This window comes from Hesperophylax consimilis, chromosome 22 (genome assembly GCF_061612785.1).
Source record: "Hesperophylax consimilis isolate HC1 chromosome 22, BYU_Hcon_1.0, whole genome shotgun sequence".
Lineage (NCBI taxonomy): Eukaryota > Metazoa > Arthropoda > Insecta > Trichoptera > Limnephilidae > Hesperophylax > Hesperophylax consimilis.
In genome coordinates this window covers 17,725,758-17,740,374 of record NC_142857.1, presented here as the reverse complement: position 1 = coordinate 17,740,374, position 14,617 = coordinate 17,725,758, and the positions used below count along the sequence as shown (strand labels likewise).

The 14,617-nt window shown below is 33.5% G+C and overlaps 2 protein-coding genes across 3 annotated transcripts in view; both read right to left on the bottom strand.

The window, feature by feature from the left end:
• Positions 1-3,825, bottom strand: part of CBP (sarcoplasmic calcium-binding protein) — a 64,602-nt gene extending 60,777 nt beyond the window's left edge. Inside the window, exon 1 of one of the 2 annotated variants that reach the window (XM_089645170.1) lies at positions 3,500-3,825. In XM_089645170.1, the coding sequence (XP_089501296.1) occupies positions 3,500-3,619 (120 nt within the window). In that variant the 5' untranslated portion in view covers positions 3,620-3,825. The remainder of the gene's footprint in view (positions 1-3,499) is intronic. The other variant, XM_089645171.1, reaches the window with a different exon arrangement.
• Positions 3,826-7,699: 3,874 nt separating this feature from the next.
• Positions 7,700-11,430, bottom strand: LOC149413179 (epithelial serine protease-like). The gene is made up of 7 exons (XM_089645182.1): positions 11,376-11,430; positions 10,672-10,726; positions 9,943-10,096; positions 9,534-9,691; positions 8,674-8,766; positions 8,273-8,415; positions 7,700-7,971 (listed from the first exon to the last, which is right to left on the bottom strand). Exons 1-7 carry the CDS (start codon positions 11,427-11,429, stop codon positions 7,798-7,800), a joined length of 831 nt encoding a protein of 276 aa, XP_089501308.1. The 5' UTR covers position 11,430; the 3' UTR covers positions 7,700-7,797.
• Between the last annotated feature and the right edge of the window lie 3,187 nt (positions 11,431-14,617).

Below are 14,617 nucleotides of genomic sequence, written 5' to 3'. Positions count from 1 at the left end.
TCTAGTTGTCTTGCAAATATATTTACATCGATATTTTGTTTCATTATTTTTAGTAAGTATGCAATACAAAATGTTATATTTTTTAGATTAGTTCAAAGCTTAAATAAAACGGCGACGATTATACATAATTAGCAAAAACGTGATCAGACAATTTAGTTTTTATAATCGCTTTCCCACTATACATACAAAGATCAAAATGTTATTTACGTTGCAAGATTACTCAAATTATTGTACATATTTGTATGGTGACAAAAAACCTGGTGCCCACAGAAGTAATATCTGATAATATTATTACTCCAGCGTCTGGACGGTGTAGGCCCTGTGATTGGTCAAATTCAAATTGTGTTTAAATAAGACTTTAAAGATTAAGACACCATTTCATACTGAAATAGAATCGCCACATGTAATACGATATTTCTTAAAAAATATCGTTTCTGCTCATACAATTTTTGGATAATATCGAAGAAAATATGTCTTAGAAAGTTCATAATCCATTGGATTAATTACATTACAGTGAAAATTATCCACAATTACGTGATTACGTTTGACGTTTGACGAAAAAAGCAGGCGTTAATTCAATATGGCCGATTCCCGATACGCATCGCGGCTAGGTGGCCGACAGAGCGCCCCTCTGGCGGTGAAGAAACGAATCAAATGACTGGCGCGTATATTTAAATATGCAAAATTACTTGAACATCAAGCATTTAATAATAAGATTTCTTCTGGAAGTTTAGTTCTACTTTGCAATGGCATTTTTCATTATTATTTATAATTTTTTTTTTGCTTATTAATTACATCTGATTTTATATTGACATGTTTTCTAATTTCTAAAATTTCTAAATTATTTATTTGCGATGCTTTGATCCTGAGTGAAGTATTTTAAGACCTGAATTTTTATCGAAAGTGTGATTCAAAAGATGATTTGCAAACTCATATTCACTATTTCCATTTAGAACCCTGAGATGTTTTTTAGTTCTGACTTCAAAGTTTCTATTGGTTCTACCTTTGTAAAATAAATTACAAATCCAGCCCAATTGAGTTTATAAACTCCTGATTTTTTTGTTTGATTTTCGCAATCTATATTATTAAGAATATATTTATTCATTCTGTTATTAGTGTAAAACGCCGGTTGAATAGTACCAGGAATGTTTATATATATCATTTTAGAAGTGTCGTTATCCACAAACAGAATTCTACGCCATTGTTTATTTATATCTTAAGAACTAGGGTAAAAATACCGTTTGAAGATAATATGTTTAATTATTTTATTTAGTATTTCAACTATCAATTTATTAGAATAACCGTTATTAAATGTTATTTGTCTTATGAATATATTGTTTTATGGTTATATGCAAAAAAAAATTTCAGGTCTTAAAATACTTCACACAGGATATAAAGCATCACAAATAAATAATTTCGAAATTTTAGAAATAAGAGAACATGTTTATAAAAGTAGATGTAATTAACAAGAATTTTTTTTTATAAACTCTCTTTTAAATATTTTCCCACTTAACTGGTCTTTCATATTGTAATTCCTAATTCTTATAAACCCAGCCTACTCTTACCCCTCCCCCCTCCTTCCACTTCTTTTTTCCAATTGTAATCTATATTTAATTTTTGACTTCGGTGTATACTTCGTTCATGAAACATGTATTGGTTGTATATAATAAAGTGAAGTTAAAAAAGTTATTTGTTTTTTAATAAAATAAAGTTTAATCGGATAACATTATTTTATCTATTTCCATTGTATATCAATGCATACGTACATAATAAAATGTAAACATTATATTTATTTATTAATTGGACAATTTGCATGGCGCCGCTTTTGTGAGATATTACCTCAGGGGCGCTATATTGTAATAATCTACCTTTATATATAGATTTTTACTCTCCTGATGAAGGTGTATATATAATCTAACTTTAAACTTTATTAGATACAGTAACAGTTTTAGGAAAAGAATTACCACCAGTTGGAGTAAAATTCACACCTTTTAATTAAACCGACTGCTAATCACATTGCACCATTACCCTCCTTTTATCCATAAACACGGGTACAATTAATCAATATGTAATAATGTATTATTTCAGTCAACTTTGTTGTAACTATCTTTAATTGTTGTGACAAACTATACGATATTGATTCAACTTATAGACATTGACGGTTGTAACACATATTTAAGCACTGCAAGTCTCCTATGAGCAAATTATATTAGGTACCATAACAGTTAATATCAGTTGTAGACATGTAGTCAATAATAGTGTTTCATTTGAAATAATCCATCACAAATACGTAAAATTTCATTTATTCAAACAACTGTCATTCTTATTATGCCTAAATTGAGCATGTTATTATTCATTAACTCCTTCCTGTTCCGTGTTTTAACAATATATACTCACCCTCTCTCTGTGAATGACCTAATATCTATCTATTAAATGTAACTGTTGTTAATATCACTTAAACTGGGCGCAGCCCAACCAAGTGCCGCCCGCAGGGCCTAGCAGCAAAAACCCGCGGAGCGGGTTTTTAACTGCTAGTTTTTTAATGATTCTACATCACAAATGGATGCTTGCCGAAACGTATTCCTTAGTTTATTTTGGCATTATTTTAATTTTGTTGTATCCATATAATAAAATTATTAAACTGTATTATTATCTTTTGTAAGATACAATCAAATAACATTCGATACCCCATCGACTTCAAAAGTCAACAAAATACATAATTTGAATTGCAGATTTATTCGTATTATTATTGCAAGCGTTCAATTCGCCTGGGGAATACTAATGATCCTTCTATATTTTTAAACAAATTCGTGGTGATCATATTCGCAGCACGTAGATATGTGTACGTTTTTTACCAATTTGTTATGTACATAATTAATATTTGAAAACAGGAGCAGTGGTACGAAGTTTTATCTAATTTTATCGAAGTTTTATTTAATCTTGTACGATTCTAATTGAATTCTGTTGAACGTTCATAGTGGATAAGTCAGTGCGTTATTGTAAAAATAACACTATTCGAAAGGTCCAAATGCCAAATATGTTTAAAGGTCACCGATTGCGACTGAGACGTGCGACTTACTACACGTTTTGCTGACCAAAAGATATTATTGTTGCTTTCAAAATTCGAAAAACACAACAAGAAACAAGTTTATTTTATTTTTGTATTAAATATCTTTTAAAATCTTGTATACCTTCCTCAAATAAACGTATAAACGTGTTTTTTATTATTCACAAGGATACAACAAATAATAATATGGCGTGGTCAAAACAAAAGAGAACTTGTTGCCGCGACATTTCATATTTGAATTTGGAGAACATTGTTGGTAAACAATGCAGTCACTGTATGACTTGGATTAAATTTCGGTAAACAAAAATTATGATTGTACCTAGAGGGAAGAACAAAATAAATTTCAATATTGGTAGGTTTATTTGGTTAAAGTTTCGGTATTATGCGAGTGGTTAATAGGTTAATAATAAATGATGTTGATATATTTATTACCTTTATTGGGGTCTCGACAGGATTGGCGACATTGCTTGCTACAACGCCGGTCACCGCCGTGCTACGTTCAAATGCCGCGCTAAATGACGCCCGTCCGAACCGCAGAAGAGAAAACGCCATTTTTTGGCTTTAAACAGAGTTCTTAAGAATTAATATCACTTTCAATACAATAATACTTGTCGGTTTCGATGTAGTAATGTTTTTAACAGTGTAGAGTTCGGCCGGCACGGTTAATTTGGCCTATCTAACACTATTCTCGCGTTAAAAGACACTTCACAACGTTCACACCATACGACTGGCGAAAGACTTTTGAGTCGAGTTGGCGGATCGTAAACAAACCGGCCGCTACCACCAAACAGACATCTTTCCCCCTCCATAATCGGAAGACTTTTTGAGGGGAACAACTTTATACGCGCGTCACGCTGGATTCTTGTTGGATATTCATGCAAACCAAATAATTTCTGGTACATCTCTCTACCAATATTGTTAAGTCAAACAATTTATTTTACCTTCAGTTGACTATACTCTTCCTTAACCCTTCCAGCGTTTAAGGGTCATATATGACCGAGCGTCCATATTTTATAAATGTATTTTTATATTTTTTTTCTATAATGAGGAGATACTTTTTGACGTTAGAAAGAGAGATAGTAATTCTTTCCAGTTTGCCTAAAATGTTTATGCTGGATGCTATTTATAAAATCCTAAATACAGTCAAAATGAATAATTCATATTTTGCATCGCTATCGTAACAATCGGTTTAACTTAAAAAATTAAAAGTTTTTTTTTATTATACGAGGGAGATAAAATTGAAGGTACAGTTTTCTTACAAATACCCCAAACAAAACGAACGTGTTTTAGAAATATCGAGTACTCTCAATTGTTTTATGATTGAATTAAAAAATTATGTAAAAATGTGGTTATCCTTTTTCACAACATTTTCCAAGTTTCATATTAAAATTTTATTATTTATAAATAGTAATGATTATTTTAAATGCATACACCAGAAATATAATTTTATCTCGTTTCTAAAACAGTATTTGTTTTTACGGAAAATTAAAAAAATATGATGTATTTATCGCATTTGAAATAGCCAGAAAATTTTGCAAACTGTACAAAAGTGATGAAATTACTAAAGGATTGAAGTATCTACCTACAATAAAATAAATTTAAGATACATCGTAATTAACTGTTATTTTGTATATTTTATCTTGTCTTATCTTCATCTGCCCTGAAGATGGACACGTTAACGATCTCTGAATCGTTGGCTAGATGAATACAATAATATTTTTTGTAAAAGATAAATATTACAAATGGTCCATAACTCGTGATGGATAATTATAGTATGGATACAGAATATTGAATTTTACTATCAACCTACATTGTTTGAAACATATTAAAACCAAACTGTTAGTAAACTTTTTGAACCAGAAAACGTTTTTCAAACAAAAGTACTTCTGATTTGTAGGAATCGTGGGTATGTACTCCATGTCTTCATGTATATTACTTTGTTTTTTATGGGAATACCGCACAAGACTCCCAACTATCTGAAGCCAGTGAGACTATGGCATCCCCATTTAGGGTTTGTTATGGGGATGAAGGTAGTGAGGAGGGAAAGGAGATGGGAAGTTGAAGGTGGGAAAGTATCTCGCTATTCAGATCTGGTCACCAAACACGGCTAAATGCAATTTCAAGCGACGTTTCAAATCTAAATTGTGGTCTTACACCAGGGCGATACTAAGAGTATCATCCACTCTTGTACGTGCCGCAAGTATAATAAATATTATTTTAAGTGAATAAATAGTGAAGTAACACAAATTATTCAAATAAATTTTAAGTGCACACGCCGGATTTGAACCCGCGACTCCAGCTTGGTAGTCGAGAGCCTTACCCCTGGCCCACCGAGGCTGTCTTATTGCTTTATTAACACGAAAGTAACTATTTATTGTGTGTATTAACGTACAGTAATTTATCAAGTTTTGAAGACATTTTATTATTTTGCATTCGCTTTATATGGTCACTGTCTACATCCAAAAGAAATTAACTCAAAACTCTCGTCAATTCGACGCACATACAAAGTAAAGAGTGGCAAAATAGTCCAGCTTAGATATCGACGTCCCTCTTGAACTTGCGCAACGAAGCGCCAATCGCGTGTTTCCATCTCATCTTTTATGTCCTGGCAAACTGCCTTTCCAAATGCAAATGTGGCCATATACCAAAAAGGATGAAGAATCAGCTGTGTTTGTCAAAAATTAATCGTACATTCGAAAATTCCTTTTTAATAATGTCTCAGTTGCCAGTATTTTTTAGGTAGGTAGGTACTATGTTCTTGTTTTTATTACGTTGTGTTCAAGTACACAATAGCGTGTAAATAAATTACTTTAATTGATTTAGTGTGGATTGTGTGCTTTACTATATGAAAAAGTAAGGGGTATAATAGTGTAGTACACGACAAACCGCGCACAACATCTGTACACAGTTGACTTTGTCACATGAGAACGGGTCGCTTCTACGTCTCGTTCTTAAATACAACAGCTCTGCTGTGGAACGATTTGTCTAAATTAATATTAAATATAACAACTGGTGACCGGATAAATCATCTCAATGATAATTCATCACATCTTTAAAAAGTTATGTAAAGTCATGGAAAGTGATGAAACAAAAACTTTATTAACACATTTTGATCGGGCAGTTTTCGGCCGCGTACTAACGGGTGATTAATTGCGTAATTTTGCGCTAGCGTAGACCTCTAGAAAAATTGCGATAACTTCAAAAATATTTGTTTGATTTCAATAATTCTTTTTGCAAATTATTTATTTTATTTCATTTTATTTTATTAAATTTAGAAATGTATTCTTCATCGTTAAACTAGTGCAGAATTTCACATAAAGTAGGAAAGTTTTGAAAAAAATAATATTTTTTTTACATAACATCCTTTATTTTACAAATTATACACAAAAATTATTTCTAAATGTAAAATAAAAATTATTATTGCATGGCTACAACCCTACAGACGCTATATAGCGAAAACTCAAGTATATTGGAACCCGTATTTTAACGTGACCCGCGCTCCACTAACAATCTATCAAAAACGTATAAATACATTAAATACGTGATCCGCTCTCTAGCATTAATTTGCTAAAAACGTATTAATACGTGATCCGATTACAATGTGTTAACTGGGTTAAGTAGGTTAGGTTAGGTTAGGTTAAAAAAAAAATTTCATCGTTTTTAATGACTTTATATCACTTTTTAAAAGTGTGTTGAATTGTCACTGTGTTGAGTTATCATGGAACCATAATAACCAATAATATATTAACTAATATTATGATGTGGAAATTTCGGTTTAATCGAATAAATTTTCTAATACAAATTGGGTGGCGGGTACCCAATACCGCTGCCCAGGGAACCATTTATAGGATAACCAACACCCATGCCTTAGGTCACCCCATTTCGGTTCGTTTCTTTTGGTGATTTAGCAGGCATGCCTGGGTTCATCGGGTGAGGTGTGTTCAGGATTCACCTCTTCACCAGCTGCGTGGTGTGCCAGATCGGGAGAGGCTGGTTTGGTGAGACTCTTTGAACTCTCCAGCTGGTATCTCGACCCATCGCCTTGCGCCGATATATTAATTCTTTCGCCACTCCTGGGTACACTGATCCCTAGATTCCCACCCACTCCTCATACCTTTTTCCTTCCCAGATCTTCCTCTCCTTCCTTTCCTACCTTAAAAAGACCCTCCACACATATCCCCAAAGATGACATAGGCCCTGATGAAAACGATTTTCTTTGGGGCCTCCTGTGAGAGGTCAATGTAATTTTTTTTTTGTTTTTTTTTTGTTTGAACTGATGATGATAAAATGGATATCTCGATTATGAGTATCGTAAATTCAAAATTCTGTAGAGAAATATCTACATCAACTCAACAAAGTCCTTATCATGGAACGATTCCGAGGTTAGCGCGTCGCGCCTGACATAGCAAAATGTTTAACAAAATGCTATGCGTGTTGCGTACCTTTTATTTGTAGGCGCAGTTAAGCGATGGAATTCCAAGGATCCGATAGATGTTGGCGTTTCATGTTCCGTCTCCCTCGTTTCCGTTATCTATGATACAAGACAAATAAGTATCTCCAATGATTAATTGATTGCCATTACATAGTAATAATTATAACTCGAAAGAACAATTGAATTTTTTTATTTTCTCAAAAATATCCAACAGTTAATTTGCCTTAACAACTAATCCGGTGGTGTGGTATAGGTCAAGACATGAATTGACTTGATCCGGCTTCAGGGGGCGAGTGACTTAGAGATCGAACCTTAGTCCGGTGACGGAGTTGATCCAGGAGACGAAGTGGTTGGGCCTGACGAAGCCAGATGGGGCGCTGGAGGAGCATCCTGCGCTGCTGACGAAGCTGACGACTCCTACGAGGGTTGCGCTGGTTCCGCTTCCAAGGATCAATGGGCCGCCGGAGTCTCCCTACAAGAAAAATACGAATTAATTCTCAGGTGGACAAGGGTCCTGCACTCCTAATGGTCCTATGCCGCGTGGAGAGCTGCAAACACCGATATTCTGGACGCCTGTGATATTTAATCACTTCAATGCATCGGTAATCTTTTGCTGCTTTTCCTGCCTTCCACTTTATCCGTGATAATGAGTTTCTCTTGGTTTGAGTTCTCAGTTTGAAGAGCAATGTGCCCAAAATATCTAAAAATACGCTGTAGACAGATATGTCCCGAATGATTTAGGTCCAAGAGAAGCATTAAAGGAATGTACTTACGCTGCACACTCCCTGGGCAGAGCTGGTGATACCAGCAGCGCAGACGGTGGAGGGGATGATGATGGAGCCGAAGGTCTGTTGGCAGACGGCGTTGGTGATAACCCTCAGGTTGACGTAGTTCAGGGTAGAGGAGGTTGGGCCGTCTATAAAGAAAATATAAAACATATAAATGCGTTTATGCTTAGTTCAATTAATACAACAAAGCTACGACTCCCTGATGTAAAGATACAAAGGAATATGGCGAACCATGTCAATTAATCTGGTACCATCTAAAGGCAAACTTAGACAACGGCAGCAATAGAAAGTCTGTTTGGTCTTCGAAAGTCCATGGGAATGGTATTTTACTTCTACGTGCAATTTTGTATTTTGTGGCTTTTGTGTTGAAAAGATTTTGGGCTTACTGTTAGCGGTGTATCCGAATCCACTGGCGGTGACGGTCTCTCCGGCGTAATTCAAGCTGGAGTCCTTGGCGAGAGCAATTGGCCTGATGTTAGCTGAAAGAAAGAACAAAACGAATATTAATAAGGGTTATTACATTATTATTGTGGGTTTGAACATAAATATTCAGAATATCCTAAACTACAAGTTTGCATTTTTATGAATCGTTATAACAGATAATTTTTGGGAAGTGATTTAAAATAAATACAGTGACAAATACTAATTTCTGTTATTGTAACGATGCTTCAATGAAATTGGATTTGCTTAGAAGTTCTGCCATTTTCAAAATTGGATCCGATGTGTCAAGAATTCAGATAAACCATAAAGTCTTAAGAGGAAGCTACAAGCCAAAAATGTGTATATTCTTGATATACCTTATATTGTAGGAAATAGGCATTAAAATCGCTTGACAAACGGAGTCAAGAAGCGTTCGCTTTCAAGCAATAAACTGTTTTTTTATTCATTTTGTAATTAATTTTGTAAGAAAGCAAAAAAGTTAATGAAGTGAAACTGTCACAGATAATCTTAGATATAATACTGTATTTTTTTAAAGTTGTTTGCTTTACATTTCTAATGAATTTTTTTTGTAGTTCACATTTATATTCTTTACTGAGTAATTTATTTTTTATTTGTATTATACTCAAGCGAAACGATAGGAAAACCTTCAATTTATCTAAAGCATATTTTTTGGTATTCATAATGTACACCAATTCGTTATAAAGATTAATCAAAATAATGATTTAGCAGCTTCGCCTTAAATAAATATTATATCATTTCTTCATTGTTCCATCTATCATGGAAGCAATATATTGAATAAACTTACCTCCCAATGCGACATCGCTGCTCCATCCCAGGAGGGCGATATCGTTGTTGAGGGTGTTGGAGTTGTAGTTGGGGTGCACGTGCAGATTGGTGGAGGTGACCACGACGGGGGAGCTGGCGATGCTGGTGCTTCCCAGAGAGAGCTGAGCAGAAGTGGCTCTGGGGGAACAAACAAAGACAGTGAATATATGTGACTGGCTTCCGTAAATTGCCTGCAACACTGCTAACGAAGTCAGACGCTGGCTGCTTCACTAAATATTGCATGTTACTTATTTTGATAATGTAGGTAGTATGTATACATATTATAATATTTTTTATGATGTATAATTATTCTAAAAGAGTTTATATAAATTATAAACACGAATGCAATATATATTTGATAGGTAATGAGACGAATAGTCTGTATTTACCCCTGCAGACAATGGCCGGCGGTGATGGCCCAGCGGGGGCTGATGAGGGAAGCTCCGCACTGGATCCTGCTGCCTCCGCTCAGGGTGATGAGCAGGTATCCCTGGTGAGGGAACTGGTTGGCGGCGGCGGGAGAGCCCTGGATGATGCGGTCGCCTAGGGAAATGAAACGTTTGTTAAATCAAATGGAAATAACGTCATTAAAGTTTTAGGGTTTGAAATTTAATAAAGACACGCTCGTGTATGAGAGTGTAGGAATTTGGTTTTAACTTTCGTCATTTCAAATATTCATTTTTTCACTTATTCACTCGTTTTGCTTTAGAAAGACGAAGCCAAATATGCTTATGAGTTAAAGCAGTTATTAATAAAATAACTTCGTTATCTGAATGTTTAAAATCTCTTATTCAGTAATTGCATTCTTACGATCACCAGACTAGGCAAAAATCCTTGCTATTTCGATTAAACAAATGATAATAATGCCCTTTAAAATATAATATCATAAGAAGTGTTTTTTATTACCAAAAGTGTGCTTCTATTTTATATTTGAAAAGCTGTATTACGATTTGATTATCTACGTAAATTATTATTTATAGGTCTCAAGATAAATTAGTTAACAAAGAATGAGATAAAAGGCTTAGATAGATATGGGATACTAAGTCACCAAAGTGAATTAAATATATTAAAAATCGTGGGTTTACGAAAGATTCAGCTGTTATGATAAGAAAACTTACTCCAAGATTCCTCTTGCAGCTCTTCGGGGGTGGTGATCCCGAACTCCTTGTAGCCCTAAACAGAAACAAACACGATTTAATGAAGAAATTAATAAATAAGAAATAAAACGAAAAACCCCGGTAACATGCCAACATTTCATGGTTGACATATCTTTTGCACCGCTGCCCGAAGCGTTGGTCTCTCCGATATCGTATTCCATACGCAATACCAAAAAAGACATCTTTTGAAATATTCAAAGCTTGTGACAAAAAGAAAATATCACATCAATAACCATTAATTGCATAGTATGTGATGTTGTTAAGTTGACAAAATATTATGACAAGATAAAGTTGTGTTTTAAAATAAGTTATTTTTTCAAAAATTATTAGAAATTAACGTCTATGAATTCGAATGAAGCAAGGAATGTTTACCTACCCCCGACGTCATGATGGTTAATTAGTTCATAAGTTAACAAAAAAAAATGCTGACTATTTTGCAGGTTCAAATTGAAATTTCAAACAAAATGAACAAGCTTTATAAGTAAACATTTTACACGTTGAAAAACATTTTTTTTACCATATGTTAAGTGTTTATTTATGTTAAAACATTTAAATTTAAAAACAAATTAAAACACTTTTAATAATGACCATAAAAAATCCAGTTTTTACAATCTTTAAAAAAAAATTTAAGTTGGCAATTTTGTAGAATTAATTGACAAATGTACCTTGGCAAGGGCCACAGCGCAGAAGAACACTCCGAGAATGGCTAGGAATCTCATGTTGCTTACAAAAAGTAACTGAGGAGTCTCAGAAATATTTGGCTTATATAGTGCCAAAGGAACAACTATAATCGCTGCTTATCTGATAGTGGGATTCCCAATTTGATTGAGTGGCTGGATTTTCATTATGTGTTATGCGAACATAATCTATTCTATTGAAATTATATCATTATCTAAACACTACATGCGATTCTATTATTTGTTAAATTGTATGTGGATTTGAATCCAACAATATCTAGCCGTTATCTTTGTCCTTTCTTCGTCTCTTCTTTTAATATTATTTCTTCTTATTGTCTTAATTTTCTTTGTCATTTCTTCTTCTCTTCTTTTAATATTATTTCTTCTAATTATCTTAATTATCTTTGTCATTTCTTCTTCTCTTCTTTTAATATTATTTCTTCTCATTGTCTTTATTATCTTTGTCCCTTCTTCTTCTCTTCTTTTATTATTCTTTTTTCTCATTTTCTTAGTTATGTACCATCCGCTTTTCTTCCACACATATTTTTTTCTGCGTGTCTAAATTAGTTTTCTTCATCTTTCCATTTTCTTTTATTCTGGTCTAGAAATTTTAATAAAGATTTCACTGCTATTCCCACTCCTCGTTGTCTTTTTTCATTTTTTATGTTCTTTTCATCTCATTTTTTCTTCCTCTCGTCTTCTTTTCTTCTTCTTTCTACCTTATTTTCACATACTTTTCTTCATGATAAGCCTAATGATATCGAAATTCTTATACATATGCAAATTTTCTCAATTATCTCCATAGTTAATATATATACCGGTCAGGGGCTGAGTTGGCAAAGCGATTGGGTCCCACCCAGACGTAGAGTGTTCAATTCCTCGGCTGGCTTAGTCCTCCATCACAACACAAACAACATTTTTCGATTACTGTGGTGGTAGTAGGAGTTTTTCAAATATTGTCAGGTTATTCGTAACCCGGAAATATTTGTCTTTCTATTAAAAAAAATATATACATATATACAGCGACCCTCATTCAACCGAAGCCGGTAATTTTCTTCAGCAAGTCACCTCATCTTATCACATCTCAGACGGATGACCTATTTTGCATGTACTATGCATATTGTAACTTTTCGACGACGTTTGTAGGTCGTTTTTTAAGCTTCGCCTCCCTTTTTAAGCGCCTAGTACCTGGTCTGACCAAGTTATTAGAAAGTAAATTCAAAATGTATTGTTTAATAGAAAAATTACTTGGTTTATATTATCAGCGTCTTAGATACTTGACTTCATGGCAAGCGGACTATTGGAGCGGACTGCTCCAATAGCGCCTGCACGGGGGCCTGAATGATGCAAAATCATTTGTTTTTGGTTTTAAAATTTGGTCGCTTATAAATATTTAATAGACATGAACACATTGCCTTTGAAATAAAATACCATTTTTATGATAAATCTTTCTATAAGCCAAGTAACCATATAAAACTGCTTGAAAGTTCAAAATTTCCTATTTACGAACTACTTTTCAGTTATGCTTGTATTGTATAATGTGAATAATTAAATTATTCAGAAAATTATCGTATAACATTTAAATATTTGTACCTGATCTTCGGAGAGTAAAATAAAACGCACTTTTTGTGGTTTTTTTTTCTTGCTTAATTCAAAACAGGCGGCTGGTGTTAAGCGGGAATTTTAACCTTATCGCCAGCTACATAAGGAGTATTATTGATAGTGACCCGATTCCAAGTGTTACATGACATGGTACTTGGCCCTAAGATATCTTACTACATAATATATAACTACAACTAACGTAATAGTACACTCTCTTTTGTTATCATGATAATATGACATGTATAATATTGTTGGATTCCCCGCAATGCTTCGTTATTGCTAATGTCTTTCTCGGGCGCCTCCGACTACTTCCACCATTCACTACTGTATACCACAATGTTACTGTTAAAAAACTACATTACATCTACTTTAATTCGACTCCATATCTCATTACAATGCAAAGATATTACGTTAAGTATTTCTCGGTCGTCCTCTTCGACTTCCCTCCCGACCTCTTCTGCTCGTTGTATTCTACGTGTTCATAGATGGCGTTAATTAATTCATTGTATTAAAACACGCTTTTTGCAAGGTATTGCTTTACAATATTAAGACAAATCATTTGTTTGCGCCCGTATATACGCAACATGAATATGAATCAATAGTTTTGTTCGTTTAAAGACTTAATTCTTTCGAGAAAGGCACACAAATACAATATTTTACCGATGATTCAATCCAATATTGTATTTGTATGCCTTTCTCGATAGAATTGAGTTTTTATATGGACAAAACTATTTATTCATATTCATATTGCGTATATACGGGCGCAAACAAATAATTTGTCTTAATATTGTAAAGCAATACCTTGCAAAAAGCGTGTTTTAATACAATGAATTAATTAACGCCATCTATGAACACGTAAAATACAACGAGCGTTGCGTTTAACCTTACATCTCTAAACACTCCTAGCACTAATATTATAAAATTTTCAGCGATATCGGACGACTACTTTTCGATTTTGCGAGCACAAGCATACGTAAGATGATTTTTTATGTATTACTATTAAAAACCAGTTAGAATTTAATTCAACCATTTACAATGCATTTTATGATATAAGACGTTGTCCTGCCACAGAACTACTTCTATGAAGGGAAGTTAAAATTCAGTTTTGTATGTATAGGGTTTTCCAATAAGAGGTCTTATTTTGAATAGCCCGATATTTTGTTAGATGTTACTTTTGAATCTGTCATTTTTAATTTATATACATAATAAAATAAAAGAAGTGATAAGAAAGTGATAAGTGATAAGAAGTGATGTGTAGTTTGTGGCAAGTGTGTGTTTATGTATATAAAATAAATAAAAAATTATTTTATATACATAATAAAATAACACCTCTTATTGGAAAACCTTATATTTTTTTTAGATCTTGACAACTATCCTATATTTCAAGTTGGAACCAACCATACACATTCACAAAATTTCATTGAAATACGAACACAGCACTGACAGGTGATTTTTATATATTAAGATATTGTTCAGCTTCCGAAGCGGATATTGTACGCTTTATCACTCCATGTTTCTTTTCCCAAATGATCTAAACACTATTCCCGATAATAAATGAATAGCTATACAAACAGTTCAAGATAAATAAAGCCCTAAAGATGTCGCTAGAAGTGGGTGTTTTCAAATAG

What these genes read in the sequence shown, in the direction of transcription:
- LOC149413179 (XM_089645182.1), bottom strand. Translation starts at nt 11,429, where the DNA reads ATGAGATTCCTAGCCATTCTCGGAGTGTTCTTCTGCGCTGTGGCCCTT. An exon ending in GCGCTGTGGCCCTTGCCAAG is followed by an intron (nt 10,727 to 11,375) that starts GTACATTTGTCA and finishes GTTTCTGTTTAG; the next exon opens with GGCTACAAGGAGTTCGGGAT. An exon ending in GCTGCAAGAGGAATCTTGGA is followed by an intron (nt 10,097 to 10,671) that starts GTAAGTTTTCTT and finishes TCATTTCCCTAG; the next exon opens with GCGACCGCATCATCCAGGGC.